The 22,307-nt window shown below is 45.6% G+C and overlaps 2 protein-coding genes across 10 annotated transcripts in view; one reads left to right on the top strand and one right to left on the bottom strand.

The window, feature by feature from the left end:
* The window catches only part of LOC121007708 (alpha-aspartyl dipeptidase-like), a 75,069-nt gene extending 62,821 nt beyond the window's left edge, over nt 1-12,248 (bottom strand). For 5 of the 9 annotated variants that reach the window (XR_005780461.1, XR_005780460.1, XM_040439830.1 and 2 more), the window contains exon 1: nt 12,172-12,219. The gene's annotated coding sequence lies outside the window, so the exon portion shown is untranslated. Of the gene's footprint in view, nt 1-12,043; nt 12,115-12,153 lie in introns of those variants that run through there. The other 4 variants (XM_040439832.1, XM_040439833.1, XM_040439836.1 and 1 more) reach the window with 4 other exon arrangements.
* A 2-nt stretch (nt 12,249-12,250) lies between these two features.
* The window catches only part of LOC121007707 (cytochrome P450 20A1), an 87,211-nt gene continuing 77,154 nt past the window's right edge, over nt 12,251-22,307 (top strand). Inside the window, exons 1-2 of the mRNA XM_040439829.1 lie at nt 12,251-12,391; nt 19,372-19,421. Of these exons, the coding sequence (XP_040295763.1) occupies nt 12,275-12,391; nt 19,372-19,421 (167 nt within the window). The 5' untranslated portion in view covers nt 12,251-12,274. The remainder of the gene's footprint in view (nt 12,392-19,371; nt 19,422-22,307) is intronic.

Below are 22,307 nucleotides of genomic sequence, written 5' to 3'. Positions count from 1 at the left end.
AGATGCATCGAGAGGAGGTATGGCTGGCGACAGTCAACGTGACATCATTGTATACTGTGATACCGAAGGCCTTAGGAGTGAAAGCCATAGAGAACCAGGTGTTGAAAGACCCACTAATGACAGACACACAAGGTGCATTTATTTTGAGGTGCGTAGAGTACTGTCTAGACCACAACTATTTCTGGTAACTTTTATGTCCAATGCACCGGAACTGCAGGAGGAGAACATTACCCCGATACTAGGAAAGAAAATTTATGGAGGTGAATTGCGGGTATGGAGGAGATTCATCGACGACTGCCTTTTAATCTGAGAGGGAGAAAAAAGGGGGCTGGAAACACTCATCCAGAATTTGAATGAGAACAACTGGAATTTGCACTTTACCAGTAACATAAGCAATGTGGAGGTTAATTTCCTAGATCTTTGTATTTCTTTCGAAAATGGAAAATTGACTACGAGAACCTACTTCAAAGAAACAGACGTGAATGCATATATTGATAGGACCAGTTGCCATTATGGTGTATGGCTAAATAATATTCTAAAAGGGCAGTTTAAAAGAATAGCACGTAACTGTACAAAAATAGAAGACTACAGGAAGCAGAGTAAAGTGATTAAAGAAAGGTTTGTGGAAAAAGGATATGAGGAGGATGAGTTGGAAGAGTGCCGAAATAATTTGGAGGTTTGTAAAACAGAGGGTGATTGTGGAAAAAAGAATAAGGAGAGGCATTTCCGTTTCATGTTCATGACGCAATACAATGCCAATGCAGGGTTCTTGAAAAACGCGCTTAACCGCCTCCGGACCGCTCCGGAGGCGGCAGCGCTGCGCAGAGTCACGCATATACGCGTCATCTCGCGAGACGCGAGATTTCGCTCAAAGCCGCCCCGCGCATGCGCATCGCGGGCCGGCAAACGTTAAAGAACAATTTCGTCACCAGCCTGCCAGCAACGATCATTGGCTGGCAGGCTGGCGATTTTCAAAAAAACGAATCACAAGCCATATAACAGATCATATTAGTAAATATGATCTGTTATATGGCTTGTCTGCTTCTCTGCTGGTCCTTTTCGTCGGTTGGATCCAGCAGAGGAGCAGACTTCACAGTGAGTAGCACCAACACTACACCTTAGCCCCAGATCACCCCCCTGCACCCCAATTAACCCTTTGATCACCCCTTTGATCGCCCCTGTCAATCACTAGTGAAAGACAAAAAGTGATCAGTGTAAACTGTCACTTTTTTTTTTCACTAGTATTGGCTGTTAGGTTTTAGGATTAGTTTAGGCCCCTTGGTTAGGTAGTTTAGCGTCAGTTAGCGCCCACCGCACCGCAGTCACTTATTCGCTGATTAGCGTATCGCTAATCAGCATTTGTACTTTTATAGTATCTGTAAGTGATCAAAACTGATCACGGTCAGATCTATAATAGTATTAGTGTCACTTTAGTTCGCCCTCCACCCAAAACGCAGTGTTTGCCCGATCAGGCCTGATCGGTCGCCCACACGTGCGTTCACCCACGCCCGCCCCACCGCAGTGACAAAAAATTATTTTTTTTGATCACTGCACATTCACTTTACAAGCACTGCGGCGATAAAAAAATCAGTTTTGATATTTTTTATCAACCGCAGCGGCCTCCGGTACTTCGCTAGCCTCTCCTTTGTAAGACAGGTTTGCTTTTTTTCTTGGGTAGTCTCAGGGAATACCCCTAAATTTAGTAGTCCAAAATGTCAAACAGGGGTATTCTTCTGAAGAGGCCTACAGGATTCTGACCCAGTCGGATGAGGAATGGGAACCCTCATCTGACGAATCTAGCGGGTCAGAATATGAACCTGTAGAAAGCAGTGGCAGTCTGACCCAAAGTTCGGACGAGGAGGTGGAGGTCCCTGATAGAACCAGGCGTACCCGGCCCCGTGTCGCTAGACCACAGGTTATGCAGGATCCGCTTCAAGAGCAGCAGAGTGGGGCTGTCGCTGCCGGATCACGTGGTGAGGCATACACCAGCAGCGCAGCCCTCCCTGGACCTAGTACCAGCACTGCCGTACAACATGGTGACGTGGCGAGAACCAGAAGGGCAGTTGAAGCTGGTACGGTGGCACGTGCAATAGTTACCCCGTCGCAGCCGCCGCACAGACAGGCCCGTAGAGCCCCTAGAATCCCTGAGGTGCTGGCAAACCCTGATTGGCAGTCACCAACTTCAGCCGCACCTGTAGTTCCCCCTTTCACCGCCCAGTCTGGAGTTCGGGTTGAGACGGCTCATATCGGTTCGGCCCTGGGATTTTTTGAGCTGTTCTTGACTGCGGAGCTCTTGGACTTAGTCGTGGCAGAGACAAACCGGTATGCCACACAATTTATATCCGCCAACCCGGGAAGCTATTATGCCCAGCCTTTCCGGTGGAAACCAGTCCAAGTTTCCGAAATTAAAAATTTTCTGGGCCTTCTCCTCAACATGGGTCTAACTAAAAAGCATGAATTGCGGTCATATTGGTCCACGCACCCGATTCATCACATGCCCATGTTCTCTGCTGCTATGTCCAGGGCACGATTTGAGGCCATCCTCCGTTTCCTGCATTTTAGCGACAACACCACCTCCCGTCCCAGAGGCCACCCAGCTTTTGACCGGCCCCACAAAATTCGGCCCCTCATAGACCACTTCAACCAGAAATTTGCAGATTTGTATACCCCCGAGCAAAACACCTGCGTAGACGAGTCCCTAATACATTTTACCGGGCGCCTTGGCTTCAAACAATACATCACAAGCAAGCGTGCCCGGTATGGGGTCAAATTGTATAAGCTCTGTGAAAGGGCCACAGGCTATACCCACAAATTTCGGATCTATGAGGAAAAAGATCAGACCCTGGAGCCGGTCGGTTGCCCTGACTACCTGGGGAGCAGTGGGAAGACAGTCTGGGACTTGGTGTCACCCTTATTTGGCAACGGGTACCATCTTTATGTGGACAATTTCTACACAAGTGTGGCCCTCTTTAGGCATTTGTTTCTAGAACGGATTTGCGCCTGTGGCACCGCGCGAACTAGTCGCGTGGGCTTCCCCCAACGGCTCATTACCACCCGTCCTGCAAGGGGGGAGAGGGCTGCCTTGTGTAACGAAGAACTGCTCGCGGTGAAATGGAGAGACAAGCGTGACGTTTACATGCTCTCCTCCATTCACGCAGACACGACAATCCAAATTGAGCGAGCAACCCGTGTCATTGAAAAGCCCCTCTCAGTCCACGACTATAATTTGCTCATGGGAGGGGTGGACTTCAATGACCAGATGTTGTCTCCGTATTTAGTTTCCCGACGCACCAGACGCTGGTATAAGAAGGTGTCTGTATATTTGATTCAATTGGCTCTGTACAATAGTTTTGTTCTCTACTCTAAGGCTGGGAGAACAGGATCCTTCCTCAAATTCCAGGAAGAGATCATCGAGAACCTCCTGTATCCAGAAGGTTCCGTAGCCCCATCCACCAGTGTAGTTAGCCGTCTACACGAGCGACATTTCCCCAGTGTCGTTCCTGGTACCTCAACCCAACCGTCACCCCGAAAAAGATGTTGTGTCTGTAGCAGGAGTGGAATAAGGCGTGACACCCGCTATTTCTGTCCTGACTGTCCTGACCACCCTGCCCTATGCTTTGGTGAGTGTTTCCGGAAGTACCACACACAGGTACACCTAGCATAGGGATCACATCTCACAGGACAGGCAAACAGGGCTATTAGGGCCCTTTTACTCACAGCTGCTGCAAACCTCTCCTTTCACCTGGGATAAAGTGCATAACGTACTTCGCCACATCTTTGGGCGATTTGCGCTTTGCACATTGTCCCATGGGGAATGAGAGGTTTGTTCTATAAAAGGTAAAAAAAACTAAACAAAAAAAAAAATACCGGTAAGTAAAAAAAGTTAACGTTCAGTTAAAAAAGTTTATATGTTTGGTTCAAAAGTTAATAAATTTATTGCGTTGCGGCCTGGTTTTTTCTTTTTTGTTTTGTTTTTTTTACCTTCCAGGTGGACCAACCGATCGACTAGCTGCAGCACTGATGTGCATTCTGACAGAAGCATTGCGCTGCTGTCAGATTACACGCAAGTCGGTGTATGCGGCGATGCAAGACGAGATTTCTCCTCTGCAGTAAAAGATACGTTTGCCGAGGCATATGAGCTGAGGAGGTGGCGGTGTTCATATACTTTGGCAAACACTTTGTATATATAAAAAAAAAAATCCCGGCAAGGATTTATTCATCCACATCGATTGATGTGAATGGAGAAATCTGGTTTGCCAGGGCATACGAGCTAAGTGGGTATGGATTTTGGGCGGAGCTCCTATGTCCTGGCAGACGCCTTTCCCCTCCTTTTTCTTTTTTTGGCAGAGATTTTTTCATCCACATTGATCGATGCGAATGAAGAAATCTGTGCCGTTCATTTTTTTCTTTCAGCCCAGAGGCTGAACGGAAAAAATAAATCTCATTACCCGTATGCTCAATATAAGGAGAATAGCAGAAACTCCTAATGCTGGGCATACATGTAATGATTGCGGAGACCCTCAAATGCCAGGGCAGTACAAACACCCCACAAATAACACCATTTTGGAAAGAAGACACCCCAAGGTATTTGCTGAGGGGCTTATTGAGTCAATGAAAGATTGAAATTTTTGTCCCAAGTTAGCGGAAAGGGAGACTTTGTGAGAAAAAAATCAATTTCCGCTAACTTGTGCCAAAATTATTTTTTTTTCTATGAACTCGCCATGCCCCTCATTGAATACCTTGGGGTGTCTTCTTTCCAAAATGGGGTCACATGTGGGGTATTTATACTGGCCTGGCATTTTAGGGGCCCCAAAGCGTGAGAAGAAGTCTGGTATCCAAATGTCTAAAAATTCCCTCCTAAAAGGAATTTGGGCCCCTTTGCCCACCTAGGCTGCAAAAAAGTGTCACACATGTGGTATCTCCGTATTCAGGAGAAGTTGGGGAATGTGTTTTGGGGTGTCATTCTACATATACCCATGCTGGGTGAGATAAATATCTTGGTCAAATGCCAACTTTGTATAAAAAAATGGGAAAAGTTGTCTTTTGCCAAGATATTTCTCTCACCCAGCATGGGTATATGTAAAATGACACCCCAAAACACATTGCCCAACTTCTCCTGAATACGGAGATACCACATGTGCGACACTTTTTTGCAGCCTAGGTGGGCAAAGGGGCCCACATTCCAAAGAGCACCTTTCGGATTTCACAGGTCATTTACCTACTTACCACACATTTGGGCCCCTAGAATGCCAGGGCAGTATAACTACCCCACAAGTGACCCCATTTTGGAAAGAAGACACCCCAAGGTATTCCGTGAGGGGCATGGCGAGTTCCTAGAATTTTTTATTTTTTGTCACAAGTTAGTGGAAAATGATGATTTTTTTTTTATTTTTTTTCTTACAAAGTCTCATATTCCACTAACTTGTGACAAAAAATAAAAACTTCCATGAACTCACTATGCCCATCAGCGAATACCTTGGGGTATCTTCTTTCCAAAATGGGGTCACTTGTGGGGTAGTTATACTGCCCTGGCATTCTAGGGGCCCAAATGTGTGGTAAGGAGTTTGAAATCAAATTCTGTAAAAAATGACCAGTGAAATCCGAAAGGTGCTCTTTGGAATATGGGCCTGAATACGGAGATACCACATGTGTGACACTTTTTTGCAGCCTAGGTGGGCAAAGGGGCCCACATTCCAAAGAGCACCTTTCGGATTTCACCGGCCATTTATTACAGACCCCATTTTGGAAAGAAGACACCCCAAGGTATTCGCTGATGGGCATAGTGAGTTCATGGAAGTTTTTATTTTTTGTCACAAGTTAGTGGAATATGAGACTTTGTAAGAAAAAAAAATAAAAAATCATCATTTTCCGCTAACTTGTGACAAAAAATAAAAAGTTCTATGAACTCACTATGCCCATCAGCGAATACCTTAGGGTGTGTACTTTCCGAAATGGGGTCATTTGTGGGGTGTTTGTACTGTCTGGGCATTGTAGAACCTCAGGAAACATGACAGGTGCTCAGAAAGTCAGAGCTGCTTCAAAAAGCGGAAATTCACATTTTTGTACCATAGTTTGTAAACTTTATAACTTTTACCCAAAGCATTTTTTTTTTTATCAAAGACATGTAGAACAATAAATTTAGAGCAAAATTTATATATGGATCTCGTTTTTTTTGCAAAATTTTACAACTGAAAGTGAAAAATGTCATTTTTTTGCAAAAAAATCGTTAAATTTCGATTAATAACAAAAAAAGTAAAAATGTCAGCAGCAATGAAATACCACCAAATGAAAGCTCTATTAGTGAGAAGAAAAGGAGGTAAAATTAATTTGGGTGGTAAGTTGCATGACCGAGCAATAAACGGTGAAAGTAGTGTAGGTCAGAAGTGTAAAAAGTGGCCTGGTCTTTCAGGGTGTTTAAGCTATGGGGGCTGAGGTGGTTAAAGGGAATCTGTCACTAGCATATTAGTAAAAAAAAAAATTAATGAATCCATGTGTAATAAAGTACCTTATTTCCATATGTCTTGTTCTTTTTATTCTGTGTCTTGTCATTTCTTAAAAGAAAAACGCTTTTTATGATATTCAAATGAAGCTGTAAGGAGCCCAGAGGGGCGTTATTCTTTGTCCACGGTGCCCCTCTGAAGTGCCGTGCCTGATAAGACGACTGAGGGCAACAGCTTCAACAGTGTCACTGGGCATGCGCCGATCCCAGCTGGCTGAGGAAACAGCGAACACGTCACTGGGATCGGCGCATGCCCAGTGACGCTGTTGAAGCTGTTGCCCTCAGTCGTCTTATCATCGCGCAGGCAATCGCCGGCACGGCGCCTGCGTGGGATTTCGGATGCGGGCGAGAGGAGGATCGGGGGTGTTTGCCGCAGAGCACGGCGCTGGGGGGGGGGGGGACTTAGCCTCGCCTCTGGGAGGCGATTTAGGCGATCTTGGAGGAGTTCTTAGTTTTCAAATTTAGGCGGGCACAGCACTTCAGAGGGGCGTTCCTGGGCACCGTGGACAAAGAATAACGCCCCTCTGGGCTCCTTACAGCTTCATTTGAATATCATAAAAAGCGTTTTTTTGAAGAAATGACAAGACACAGAATAAAAACAAGACATATGGAAATAAGGTACTTTATTACACATGGATTCATAAAAATAAAAAAATCCTAATATGCTAGTGACAGATTCCCTGGAAATTGGGCAACACTGAAGAACGACCCCATCCTGGGGAAAGAGATACCTAGGAGGCCAGAAATCATATTTAAGAAGGCCCCTAACTTGAACACACGTCTAGTACACAGCGCAATTTCGATTGTCCCCCAAAAAAATGATACGCAGAAATTCACATGGTGCGGCTTTTGTATAGGCTGCAAAAATAGAATCTTGAAAGAGAGAACACAGCATGTGGGGGTAGTAAGGTCCACAGTAAGTGGACAAGAGTTTAAAGTAAAAGGGGGTCTGTCCTGTAAGAATGAGGGGGTGATATACGTACTGGAGTGCCCTTGTGGCCTCCAGTACGTAGGAAGAACCCTCAGGAAACTGGAAGTTAGAATACAGGAGCACATCCGTAACATCAAAAAAGGTCTAACTACACATAGTGTTTCTATGCATTTTAAAGAGCACCATGAAAAGAAGCCTAGGGGTTTGAAATTCGTGGGAGTGGAACTGGTTAAACCCCATTGGCGGGGTGGGGACCCAGTTATGCGAATAAACAGAAGAGCGATCGAATGGATATATAAACTAAGTACCCTTCAACCTAAAGGGATGAATATTGAATTCGACCTTAAAGAGGACCTTTCACCGATTCTTACCCTATGAACTAACTATACAGACATGTGGAGCGGCGCCCGGGGATCTCACTGCACTTACTATTATCCCCGGGCGCCGCTACGTTCTCCTGCTATGCCCTCCGGTATCTCCGCTCACTAAGTTATAGTAGGCGGAGATACCAGTCCCTAAATTATGGTAGGCGGAGTCTGCCCTAGCGCTGGCCAATCGCAGCGCAGAGCTCACAGCCTGGGAGGTTATTTTCTCCCAGGCTGTGAGCTCTGCAATGCGATTGGCCAGCGCTAGGGCAGACTCCGCCTACCATAACTTAGGGAACGGAGATACTGGAGGACATAGCAGGAGAACGGAGCGGCGCCCGGGGATAATAGTAAGTGCAGAGAGATCCCCGGGCGCCGCTCCACATGTCTGTATATTTAGTTCATAGGGTAAGAATCGGTGAAAGGTCCTCTTTAAGCCCTGCTTAGTTTGAATGTATTTGGAATATTGGAATTGTAGTGCGCCGGAGCAGGGAAAGTGTAGAGTAACGAATTGTCCAGCAGGGGGAGGGAACCTACCTGGACGTGTGACTTCATGAATGAAGCACTTGGTAGTCAGTCATTGGTTGACCTAGCCGTGTTTGTAATACAATTCCCAATTGGAAGAGTCAGCATGAAAAAACTATACAACTGCGATATTTTGTATGTGGATTTTTGAAAGATGAATGGAATGTGTTTTTATTTGTGTTATATTTGGAATATGAGCATTTTGGAGAAATCCTTTGTGCAATTGGATGGGTAATATAATTATCAGCTGTGCCATGTGGGGGGAAGGGGGATAAATATCCGCCTACCCTAGGCGTGGTAGATTCTCGCCCCCTGACGAAGCTATATGTGAAACCCGGGTCGGGCTGTGCGGAAAGAATATTGTTATATTGATATGCTGCTAAACCATTTTACTTCTGTGAGTATAATAAAGCAGAATTTTTAATTGTGCCAGAGGTACTCTCACTATTGTACGGTTTATGACATCTTGCAGAGGAGCCTATGACGATCCAGCATAGACACGCTGAGTCTCAATCTGCGTAGAAGTACACTGCGATCCAACTGAAGGGTGTCTGTCTTGGGCCAGATACAGTGATTACCTGCATTCCTGGTATATTAATAGGGACTCCTGACTTTACATTGAAAGTCAATGGGGCACGGATCCGTTTACAATTGCACCAATATTGTGTTAATGTAAACAGATCCGTCCCCATTGACTTACATTGTAAGTCAGGACGGATCCGTTCGGCTCCGCACCGCCAGGTGGACACCAAAACGCTGCAAGCAGCGTTTTGGTGTCCGCCTCCAGAGTGGAATGGAGGCTGAACGGAGGCAAACTGATGCATTTTGAATGGATCCGCATCCATTCAGAATACATTGGGGCTGAACTGATCCGTTTGGGGCGGCTTGTGAGAGCCTTGAAACGGATCTCACAGGCGGACCCTGAAGCGCCAGTGTGAAAGTAGCCTAATATGCCTATAAATGATTGCACAGTAAAATATAAATTTTTACAGAAGATACTACTGATTAAGGGTACTCTCACACTTGCGTTTTTCTTTTCCGGCATGGAGTTCCGTCACAGGGGCTCTATACCGGAAAAGAACTGATCAGGCATATCCCCCTGCATTCTGAATGGAGAGTAATCCGTTCAGTTTGCATCAGGATGTCTTCAGTTCAGTCGTTTTGACTGATCAGGCAAAAGAGAAAACCGCATGCTACGGTTTTCTCTCCGGCGAAAAAAACTGAAGACTTGCCTGAATGCCGGATCCGGCATTTTTTCCCATAGGAATGTATTAGCGCCGGATCCGGGCGTTCAGAATACCGGAACCGTCCTTCCGGCCTGCGCAGACCGGTAAAAATGTGAAAAATGTACAAGACGGATCCGTCTGTCCGCATGACAAGCGGAGAGACGGATCCGTCCTTGCATTGCATTTGTGAGACGGATCTGCATCCAGATCCGTCTCACAAATGCTTTCAGTCAGCGGCAGATCGGCGGGCAGTTGTTCTGTTTTTGACCTGCAGCTGGATTCGGCTCACAATCACTGATGGAAATCACTGGTCAAACACTGACTATGTGAAAGCGACCTAAGGTTGAGGCCTCATGCACACAACCATTGTTTTATTCCGTGTCCGTTACGCCGTTTTTTGTGATTTTCAATGGGTCAGTTGAAAACTCGTCTAATGCACCGTTTGCCATCCGCGTCCGTGATCCGTGGTTCCAGTCCGTCAAATAAATATTACCTGTCCTATTATTTTCGCGGAAAACGGTTCACGGTCCCATTCAAGTCAATGGGACCGCTAAAAAACGCGAAGGCACACAAGATTGTCATCCGCGTCCGCACGTCCGCGTCCGATTTTTTTTCCTATCATTTGCATGGCAAACCTGTCTTAGACTTTTTTTTACTTTCCTTTAGGTCTGGTGGTCCTCCAAAAATAAAGGAAGACACACGGAAACAAATCCCAGAACAACGGAACCCCATTTTGCGGAACGGAACTCAACAACGGTCGTGTGCATGAGGCCTTACACACATGGGAAGGACATGCTAAGATTACGTACAAAAAGGAAAACACTGAAAACTGTGGCAACACGTCAGGCAACTGCTGTAAAGGCGAATAGGACCATGAGGTGGGCGCAATAAAAGGGGCATAGATGCACATGATGAGAAAAATAGTTCTACCCCTTTACAAATCACTAGTCAGACCAAACATAGAATATTGGGGGTCATTTATCAAAGACCAGGGCATTCTCCGGCAGTGTGCACCTGGAGTAAAATTCTACTTTACAGTCGTTTTTCCACAACTTTTATGCCTGTAAGTGGTGTAACTGTTTGTTAATGTTCAGGGGTTAATTGGTCGTCGCTCAGTTATGAGGACGGAGTAAAAGGGTGTGTGTTCTGGAATGTACTGTATAAGACTGACAGCATTATGCCAGTGTTATCCAATACCAGGGCTGTGGAGTCGGTAGATAAATGCTCCGACTCCACGACTCCGACTCCTCTGTATTTAATATGCAAATGTATTTTATACATTCCTTGAAGGAAAGAAAGGCAACATACATGTCATTACCACAGAACTACTGGCTAGGAAGCTGCTGCCTTCTCCTTTGTGTGCTGATCTTCTGCTGAAGATAGGGCAGTGGGAGGATCCAGGAAGGGGCATTTATTGTAAAACATGATTTCCCTAGTAGAATCACTGGGCTCCATTAAAAGTAAAAGGAGAAAAAAAAGGTATTAAAAATATAAAAAATATGAAAGTTCAGATCACCTCCCTTTCCTTACAATAAAAATACTTAACCAATAAAAAAATAAACATCAAGTACATTGCCTGCGGGAAAATGCACATACAATTAAAATAGTACAACATTAATGCTATACCGCAAATGGCGTAATGGGAAAAAAAATAAAAACAGCCAATTCACTATTTTTTGTCACTTCAACTCCAGGATTTTTTTTTTATAAAAAGTGATCAAAAAGTCTCACACACTTCAAAATGGTATCAATGAAAAGTACAGATCGCCCTGCAAAAAATGAGCCCTCACACACCTCTGTACACATAACTACAAAAAAGCTGGGTCAGAATATGGCGATAAAAAAAATATTTTTTTCTCAAGGCTTTTAATTTTTTGTCAAGTGTGGTATCGTAACTGTACTGACCTGGAGAATGAAGGTAACAGGTCGATTTTACCACATAGTGAATGGTGTAAAAAAATAAATAAACCTGTCAGAATTGCGTTTTTTCCTAATTCCCACTACATTGTATGCAACTTTAAATGGTGGCATTAGAAAGTACAACTTGTCCCACAAAAATAAGCCCTGATAAGGCTATGGGAATGGAAAAATAAAAAAGTTAGGACTATGGGAAGTCGGGGAGTGAAAAACAAAAACGCAAAAATGGAAAATCGCAAGGTCCTCTAAGGGGCTGACCGGGGGGGGGGGGGGTGAGGTCTGACCAGTGAGACCCTCTGCGATCTACCGGGGTCGGACACACTCACAGACAGTGTGCAAGGAGACTTTGTTTTTTTTTCCATTTGGCTTATTAAGATGGAGGGAGCACTTCCCAGCACTATCATTGTGAGGAATGGATTCTTGTACTGATTTTCCCACTTTGGGCCCCGCAAGAACTACACAGAAAACACCACAAAAAAGTGCTGTCCAAGGAGAACACATGAAAACTACTGGCGAAAACATGAAAAATTTTCCATTTTTTAAATTAATTTCCTAATAAGTAAAAAAAATGGTGATATACAAGGACGTATCACATCAGCGCTGCAAAGAGCCCAGAAACCACCAGCCACGTCACATCCAGCCTCTTATGGTACTACAAGTCCCAGAGTGCCCACCGCGCCTCAGACGCGCCCTCCTCACGTTACCCACGTGTCACTAGTCAGAGACTTCCACGACGCTTCCGGGATGAGGGATCGATTGCTCCTGGCTGGCAGGGGGTGGGGCCGATGGCCGAATGGGCTGAGCTCGCTGAATGACACATAGGCCGTGCTGCCGGGCGGCGGGCGCAGGACGGAGGATGCTGGATTTCGCTATATTCGCCATCACCTTTCTCCTGATCCTGGTGGGAGCCGTGCTGTACCTGTACCCGGTAATGGCGGGCATATGCTGCACTTTATACACTAGTTCCTGGCTCATTACATGTTTCCATGTCACCTTGGGGCCACATCTTCTACCAGGGGGCCACAGTGCCAGCTTTACCCTGCTAGATAAATGGCTATTACCGGGAATCAGCTTCCCTCCCCGAGCCCTCAGCAGAATACAGGTGTGGGTGGCAGCCTGGCTTCAGCACACTTCATCCGTAGCACCAGGGACCAGGTGGCCCAGTCCTTAGCAGTTGTGCTGGTTCCTATAGTCCTGCATCTTAGACTAGCGATGACATTGTAATAATTCCGAATGCCTCTGGTACCGGATCATTGGAAGTTGTAAATGAATGGAAGAAGCGCCATACTGATCTAGAAATATACAGAGCAGCCATCGTCGTCATGTTGTGATAGGCGACCTCCAAATCGCACTCCTAGACGTGTCTCGGGCTGATGTGTGGACTGATTAGACGCTGGGTCTTGCCACAAGAGGGTGTAAAAGTGCTTCCCTTGCTGCCCCATAGAAAGGCTCTCAGGGGCTACCTTTGGGCAGTGTACCTCTTGGTGAGAGTATTGACTGTTAGGCATGGCTCTATGACGCTCAGACATTTTGCAAAGTTACTTTGAGAGGGTATGCATCATTGGACTGAGAGAAGCAGGATGGTCTTTTCTAAAAAACAATTGCCGACCATCTAGGCCGTTCTGACCTAGCTGTTAGGAGGGTTGGGAGCAGTGTTTACATGAGGGCACGCACACATGGCGACTCAGACTGAGCGCCAGCACAGAGGATCGTTTGATCCGCCAGCAAGCACGAGCAGCTCCCGCAGTTTTGTTGTCCACCATCCAGACGCGGGTGTTCAAAATGCGTTCAGTGTTACTATGGCACCCAGGACGCTATTAAAGTCCTGGTTGCCATAGTAGTAGTGGGGAGCGGGGGAGCAGTATACTTACAGTCCGTGCGACTCCCGGGGCGCTCCAGAATGACGTCAGAGCGCCCCATGCGCATGGATGACGTGCCATGCGATCACGTCATCCATGCGCGTGGGGCGCCCTGACGTCACTCTGGAGCGCCTCGGGAGCCGCACGGACGGCAAGTATACTGCTCCCCCGCTCCCCACTACACTTTACCATGGCTGCCAGGACTTTAGCATCCTGGCAGCCATGGTAACCATTCAGAAAAAGCTAAACGTCTGATCCGGTAATGCGCCGAAACGACGTTTAGCTTAAGGCCGGATCCGGATTAATGCCTTTCAATGGGCATTAATTCCGGATCCGGCCTTGTGGCAAGTGTTCAGGATATTTGGCCGGAGCAAAAAGTGCAGCATGCTGCGGTATTTTCTCCGGACAAAAAACGTTCTGGTCCGGAACTGAAGACATCCTGATGCATCCTGAACGGATTTCTCTCCATTCAGAATGCATTGGGATAAAACTGATCAGGATTCTTCCGGCATAGAGCCCCGACGACGGAACTCTATGCCGGAAGAAAAGAACGCAGGTGTGAAAGGGCCCTTACATCATTTAATTCGCTCGTGGAAGGTTTCATTAGATTCCAACAACTCCTTCTTGGTACCTTATGTTTTTTTTGCAGTGAGTGTTCAGCCCTGCTGGATTTTTGATCGCACACAAGGTTGACATCATAGACTTGCAATGCAGAACTTGCAATTTTTCTGTTTTATTTTATTTTTACAGCCAAATTGTAAATTGAAAATAGTCGCAACTAGGGCTGAAACGATTACTCGATTGAATCGAGTAATTCGACACAAAAAAACCTCGCTGCAAATTTTTCTCATCGAGGATTCATTTGTGTCATGTGACCACGGAGCGGGAGTGAGGCGCTTGCTATTACTCACCGCTCCGTGGTCACCGGCCGCCCTGCACCTTGCTGCACTCCTCTGAGGGAAACTTTGTGCACGTCCAGCTGCCATGCCGGTCGGCAGTCTGCTGCCTTTCAGTGTGGAGTGTTCTTCCAGCAGCCCCCGCAGCGCACCGCCTTTGGTCCTGGGCTGCAGGATGAAGAGGACGGGGTCGGCTTGCCCCCTGCCCGGATCCGGGAGGAACATGAGAGGGCTCTGCGGGAAGCCAAGGTCACGCTGATAAAAAAAAATCGGTCGAATACGCTATTTCTAAAATAATTGTTTACTGCAGCCTTAGGCTACTTTCACACTTGCGTTCGGAGCGGATCCGTCTGGTGTCTGCACAGACGGATCGGCACCTATAATGCAAACGATGGTATCCGTTCAGAAGGGATCAGTCTGCATTCTATTTCACAAAAAAATCTAAGTGTGAAAGTTGTTCAGACGGATCCGTCCAGACTTTGCATTGAAAGTCAATGGGGGACGGATCCGTTTGAAATTGCACCATATTGTGTCAACTTCAAACAGATCCGTCCCCATTGACTTACATTGTAAGTCTGGACGGATCCGTTTGGCTCCGCACAGCCAGCCAGGCGGAGCGGAACGGAGGCTGAACGCTGCCAGACTGATGCATTCTGAGCAGATCGGCATCCACTCAGAATGCATTGGGGCTCTACGGATCCGTTCGGGGCCGCTTGTGAGACCCTTCAAACGGAGCTCCCAAGCGGAACCCCGAACGCTAGTGTGAAAGTAGCCTTAGTTGCAACTGAAGTCACTGTGCAGCCCTTTCCTAATTCACGTCGCCCGATGTTTCAGCTTTCAGTGGAGACGTTTTCACTTGGCTGGAAGCTATTGGAGCGCTGCTTCATTCATTGTGGTAATTCGAGGGCTTCCACACTACATTTTTGACATTTCATTTTTTTTTGCCCAAAAATGCCTGGTTGTGCAGCGGTTTTTGAGGCATTTCTCCTGGATTTTCTGAACAAATATTGTGTTTAGGGACTTGCCCTTATTTTTTTAATGCCCCTTTTTTTGCATGCTGTACATTTCTATATAGAAAAGTAGTCTGCTCTGATTTCACTTGCAGTTAGAGCAGTATGGGAAAAATGCATTGGCAAAAAAAAAAAACACATACTGCCACTTGAGTTTTTTCAAGCAGGACAAAAAAAAACCAATGCATGTCTGAGACAAATCCGCCGGAAAATAAGCCACACCCAGGGCATGCTGCAATTTTACCAAAAATGTGCAAAATTACCAGAAAAACACTTGTTTGTGCTGTGTTTAATATTTCCCACAGACATCATTGTAACATCTGGAGCTAGCGTTTTTTTTTTTTTTGCCTAAGGCTGGATTCAAATCACCATTTCATTTTCCGTTTGAGCCACTTCTGTCTTAGGGGGGGGGGGGGGTTTTATACGGAAAGTCTTGCATGCAATATTTATTTTAATTTTTTTCACACCTAAAAAAGACGGAAATGGATTCCAAATGTGCATTACTGTTGTGCAGGACCTGTTTGTTTGGATTTTTTTTTACAGGATCCCTTTTTTTTCTTCTTTTTTTTTTTTAGTTCTTCTGACAGATCAGAACAATGGAAAATGAAACTGTTATTTGAATCCAGCCTAAAGTATAAACTAGGCTTAATGCCGCTTTCACACATCAGTGTTTGATCAGTAATTTCCATCAGAGCCAAAACCCGGAGTGGAGGCTACACAGAGATAAGGTATAATGGGAAGATCTGCACCTGTTACAGCACCTGGTTTTGGCTCACAATCACTGAAGGAAATCGCTGATCAAACATGACTGTGAATAAGGCTTTAGGCCTACATGTGTTATCTTGGTAAAGGGGATGTCCGGTTTGAAGAAGAAACCTGACAACACAGGGGATTGACCTGTAATAAAGAAAAGATGATTACTTACCTAACAGATCTTGCACCACCACTCTGGTTCTCCCAGCAAGTTCTGTTTTCCCAACTGCATTGGTGACATCACATCGACAATGTGTGACCACTGCAGCCAGTCATAGGCCTCAGCGGCGCACTGAAGAGGTGGCGATCATTGGCTGCAGTGGTCACATGTTGTCAACGTGACGTCATTGCTGCAACTGGGAAAACAGAACCTGCTAGGAGAACTGGAACAGCAGCGTGAGATCTGTCAGGTAAATAGTCATCTACTCTTTGTTACAGGTCAGTCCCCCAAGTTCTTTGGTTTCCTCCCCTTTAGGCTGCGTTCACACGGGCGAAATTTCCGCGCGGGTGCAATGCGGTAGGTGAACGCATTGCACCCGCACTGAATCTGGACCCATTCATTTCTATGGGGCTGTTCAGATGAGCGATGATTTTCACGCATCACTTATGCGTTGCGTGAAAATCGCAGCATGCTCTATATTCTGCGTTTTTCACGCAACGCAGGCCCCATAGAAGTGAATAGGGGGGCGTGAAAATCGCAAGCATCCGCAAGCAAGTGCAGATGCGGTGCGATTTTCACGCATGGTTGCTAGGTGACAGTCTATAAACTGTATTACTTTCCCTTATAACATGGTTATAAGGGAAAATAATAGCATTCTGAATACAGAATGTATAGTACAATAGGGCTGGAGGGGTTTAAAAAAATAAACTCATTAACTCACCTTCTCCTCTTGATCTCAAAGTTCCCGGTCTCTTCTTTACTTGAGTTGTGGGCTAAAGGACCTTTGAGTTGAGTTTACTGATGAGTTGTGGGCTAAAGGACTTTTGGTGACGTCAGATCTCATGCTCCAATCACATGGTACATCACCACGGTGATGGACCATGTGATTGGAGCATGAGATCTGACGTCACCAAAGGTCCTTTAGCCCACAACTCATCAGTAAACTCAACTCAAAGGTCCTTTAGCCCACAACTCAAGTAAAGAAGAGACCGGGAACTTCGAGATCAAGAGGAGAAGGTGAGTTAATGAGTTTATTTTTTTAAACCCCTCCAGCCCTATTGTACTATGCATTCTGTATTCAGAATGCTATTATTTTCCCTTATAACCATGTTATAAGGGAAAGTAATACAATCTACACTACAACTAACCCAAACCTGAACTTCTGTGAAGAAGTTCGGGTCTGGGTACCAGACAAAACATTGCACCCGCGCGATAAAAACTGAACATCGGAACGCAATTGCAGTCAAAACTGACTGCAATTGCATTCCTACTCGCGCGGTTTTGCCGCAACACACCGGGACGCATCCGGACCTAATCCGGACACGCTCGTGTGAACCCAGCCTTAGGCCCCAACACTGGTATCCTAATGGATAGTCCTCCAGCAGTGCAGGCTTCAGGTCCTACATAGTCACCATGCAGTATTGGCTAAGCAGATGAGATTTTTAAAATTGCAAAAAAGTTTCCTGACCTCCGGTGTAGATTTTGCAGCATGTCAATTATCTGTGCAGGTATTTATTTTAGATTTCTCCCTTTGCAATATATAGCGTAAAATCGGGCAAAAAGTGTAATGCATGCAGATTTTGCGACTTTTCTCTGCACTTTTCTGAAGTGTGGCTTAGTGGAAGGGGTCGTGGCTTTGTGCCGCACCATTTACTATAACTTTCGCCAGAAAGTGGCAGAAGTTGTAGCTGAAGTCTACACCAGCCTGTAGCTGGCGTAGACTTCAGTTTCTGGTAGTGGATGAGCGAACTTGTGTTTTAAGTTCGGCGTCTAAAGTTCGAGTTCAGGTTATCGAAGTATCCCGTTATGGATTCTAAATTCCGTTATGATCCATGGTAGCGGAATCCATAACGGGATACTTCGATAACCCGAACTTTAGACGCCGAACTTAAAACACAAGTTTGCTCAACACTAGTTTCTGGCGCACAGCAGGGCAGGAATGCGCTTCTGCCTCTTAACAAATCAGGCGCATCTCACGCCAGCGCAGGGAGATTAAGACAGGCGGATGGATCTGCCAGTCTTGGTATATCTCTGGGCATAAAATATCAATTATGACATTTAAGTTAACCCCAGTTATTCATGTTACAGTAAGGCCCCATTCACACAACTGTATTTTTGCTCTGCATCTGATCCGCATTTTTTTGCAGATCGCACCTGGACCCATTGGTTTCAGTAGGGTTTCGTCTGCATCCGTATGTCCGTTCCGCACAAAAGACAAACATTTTGCGCACAAGGGATAGGCATTGTTACATGGGTCAGCAAAAAAAAAAAAAAAAAAACTGATGCAACACGGACGTCATCCATATTTTTTGCGGATCCACGTTTTGCAGACCACAAAATACATACAATGCTCCCTATGGCTACATTCACGTGACCATTTTCGGAACTAATGCAGTTAATTGTTCTCTGATTATTTTTTTATTTACTTTATTTTTTTTAATGACTTGAGAATAACATTTTCACAGACAGCCCCATACAATGCAAGGGGCCCATTTTTAATGGCAGTTTTAGAAAGGCATCCATTAAAAATGGACCGTTTTGCCAGTTTTAACTTTTTTTTCACGGTCAGTCATGTGAATTTAGTTTAAGGGAAGCTGCACATGGGGCTGATTTCTACAGGCAAATCCACGTTTATAACATTAAGATTTTGCTGGGGATTTCACCCTTAGGCTCCATTCACACGTCCGCAAAACACGGAAAGCGGCAATGTGCGTTCCGCATTTTGCCGGCACTAATAGAACATGCCTGTTCTTGTCCGCAATTGCAGACAAGAATAGGACATGTTCTATTTTTTTGCGGAACGGAAGTGCGGATCCGCAATTCCGTGTTGAATAAGTCCGCAAAATGCGGAACGAAATTGCGGATGTGTGAATGGAGCCCTATTCAATGAAAGGGGTGAAAATTGCGCTTCTGAAAGTGATAAGCTGCGGATTTAAAAATCTGTACTGCAGGTTGGTTTTTGCACAGAAAATCTCAGCAACGTGTAGATGAGATTTTGTTATATCTGGCCTCTGTGGCTGGATCTCAGGGGGTGACTTCTGCCATGGTCCCTGCGGGGGACTTACTTTGTGGCCGCGCAGAATGTGCAGATGTTCCTCGCCTTGTTTTGCTTAACTGCTTTGTTGCTGAAATTCCTTGTGCATTAAGACTAATTCAATCACTTACTGACCTCCGCTCAGATATCTCGTTAATACCTTGCATTTTATTAATTCCGTGTTTTTCTTTTTCAGTCATCTAGACAAGCATGTGGTATACCTGGACTTGCCCCCACAGAGGAGAAGTGAGTAATGTCATGTATTCCCCTTACAGTATCCCTGGGCAGCTGCATTGTGTTATTTCAGATTTCAGTCTAAGTTTACAGTGTACATCACCCAGACTAAACACTGGCCAATAGGAAAATTGATGACAGCAGGTTCATAGGGGGTTAAAAACCTAAAAGGACCAGAACTCACGTCACTGATCTCCTCCCCACTTCCATTCCACCACTGCCCAGGTCTCCGCAGGTCTCTACTTCCAGATAGTCACACAGACAGCGCCCAATCATTGACTGAGGCACCGCCAGGGCCACTAATTGGCTGAATGAGGATTTCCTGGGGGTTGACACGGGACTAGGAAATGGGGACCTGGGCGGTGGAGGTCAGTGAGATGAGTATTTATTGGTTCTTTTATTTTTCTAACCCATTCTGAGCCAATCTCGCCAGTTTTTTTTTTGGGCTGGAAAACAACTTTAGTTTCCTCTTCATCTGATTTTCAAAGTGGTGTTCCGGTTACAAAAGTTATCCCCTATCCACAAGCTATGGGAAAAACAATAAGATCGGAGGGGTTCCTAGCAATGGGACCCCCATCGATCACGAGAACAGGAACCCCAAACTCCATGGAGCCCTCCCTGAGTTGGAATGTGTGCAGCTGCTCCATTAATTTGTATAGGAGCCCCAGATGTAACCAGAATACCTATTTAATTGCTATATGAGGGCTGGACTTATCTTAGGCCTCTTTCACACTTGCGTTTTCCGGATCCGTCGTGTACTCCATTTGCCGGAAGTGCCCGCCGGATTCGTAACACCGCAAGTGAACTGAAAGCATTTGAAGCCGGATCCGTCTTCAAAATGCGTTCAGTGTTACTATGGCAGCCAGGACGCTATTAAAGTCCTGGTTGCCATAGTAGGAGCGGGGGAGCGGTATACTTACCGTCCGTGCGGCTCCCGGGGCGCTCCAGAATGACGTCAGAGCGCCCCATGCGCATGGATGACGTGATCCATGCGATCACGTCATCCATGCGCCTGGGGCGCCCTGACATCACTCTGGGGCGCCCTGACATCACTCTGAAGCACCCCGGGAGCCGCACGGACGGTAAGTATACTGCTCCCCCGCTCCCCACTACACTTTACCATGGCAAACAGGACTTTAGCGTCCTGGCAGCCATGGTAACCATTCAGAAAAAGCTAAACGTCGGATCCGGTAATACGCCGAAACGAAGTTTAGCTTAAGGCCGGATCCGGATCAATGCCTTTCAATGGGCATTAATTCCGGATCCGGCCTTGTGGCAAGTGTTCAGGATTTTTGACCGGAGCAAAAAGCGCAGCATGCTGCAGTATTTTCTCCGGCCAAAAAACGTTCCGGTCCGGAACTGAAGACATCCTGATGCATCCTGAACGGATTTCTCTCCATTCAAAATGCTTTGGGATAATCCTGATCAAGATTCTTCCGGCATAGAGCCCCGACGACGGAACTCTATGCCGGAACAGAACAACGCAAGTGTGAAAGAGCCCTTACTTTGGTCTAGGAGACCGCTCAGAAATAGTAGAGGACCTGTCTACTCTCCTGACATGTCTGTTTTAGTAGCTTCTTGTATTTCCCATATAATCATTGTGGAGCATATATTCTTATGACTGTTTTGCGCCATTCCTTTATTATTCCTGTTAGAAGTTATGAATGAATTGCTAGCAGTCCGCAACGAAGATCCAGCTGGGTGTTACCAATTGGGGAGTGTCCCTACACAGTCTGACACTGGCAGCAGTAAGTGGATAATGTAGTAATAGAGTAATGAGCGAGCACTCATACACTTGGCAACCAAATTGACATGTGCAGAAAATATTTATTATATCCCCATAAAATACAAGTAATAAAATTTATAAGAACAATGTAGCAATAATATACAACATTACAGTCACATATTGTGGTAGATATGATCAACACTATATTCATATGACTCAATAGTGTCGATAAATTCAATAATATATATCACACCAAGAAACTTCAAGTATATGCTGTTATTTGGGAAGAGGGGGTATTCTCTTCTAGAGCTCTATCCCAATTTGGGAAACTGAATGTCACTAAAAATGTTGTAGGTGTATTCACTGGGAGCGCAACATGTTCATAAAGTGTCCACAGGAATCCTGATAATGTGAAAAGTCTCTTATAGCTGATCCTTTTAAGCTCGATATGAGCTTTGGATTGGAGAAAACTTTAAATCGATGTTTGGCTTACCGTCTAGCGTCTGCTGTCTCCCTATTGCTTCAATGGAGCTTTAAATATTTGCCGGCTTATTCAGTCGCTCCATACAGTAAGCTGGTTTAAATTTCGCAGGAGTTCCAAAGATCGCAGGAGTTGCCACTCTGTTCCGCAATTTCCTTTGGTGCAGCTTTCGACGATAAGAATAGTTAATCCTTTACTGTAGAGATTTTCTTCTGTATGGCCATACAGTATTATCGGAGGCTTTTCAATGCAGGTACATCACTTGTTTCACCATACGCGTTACGAGTAGATTCACTCTCCCTTCCTCAGTGGTCAAGTCACTGAGGAAGGGAGAGTGAATCTACCCGTAACGCGTATGGTGAAACAAGTGATGTACCTGCATTGAAAAGCCTCCGATAATACTGTATGGCCATACAGAAGAAAATCTCTACAGTAAAGGATTAACTATTCTTATCGTCGAAAGCTGCACCAAAGGAAATTGCGGAACAGAGTGGCAACTCCTGCGATCTTTGGAACTCCTGCGAAATTTAAACCAGCTTGCTGTATGGAGCGACTGAATAAGCCGGCAAATATTTAAAGCTCCATTGAAGCAATAGGGAGACAGCAGACGCTAGACGGTAAGCCAAACATCGATTTAAAGTTTTCTCCAATCCAAAGCTCATATCGAGCTTAAAAGGATCAGCTATAAGAG

This window comes from Bufo bufo, chromosome 7, assembly GCF_905171765.1.
Source record: "Bufo bufo chromosome 7, aBufBuf1.1, whole genome shotgun sequence".
NCBI classification, from domain to species: domain Eukaryota; kingdom Metazoa; phylum Chordata; class Amphibia; order Anura; family Bufonidae; genus Bufo; species Bufo bufo.
This window is presented reverse-complemented; position numbering and strand designations above follow the sequence as displayed.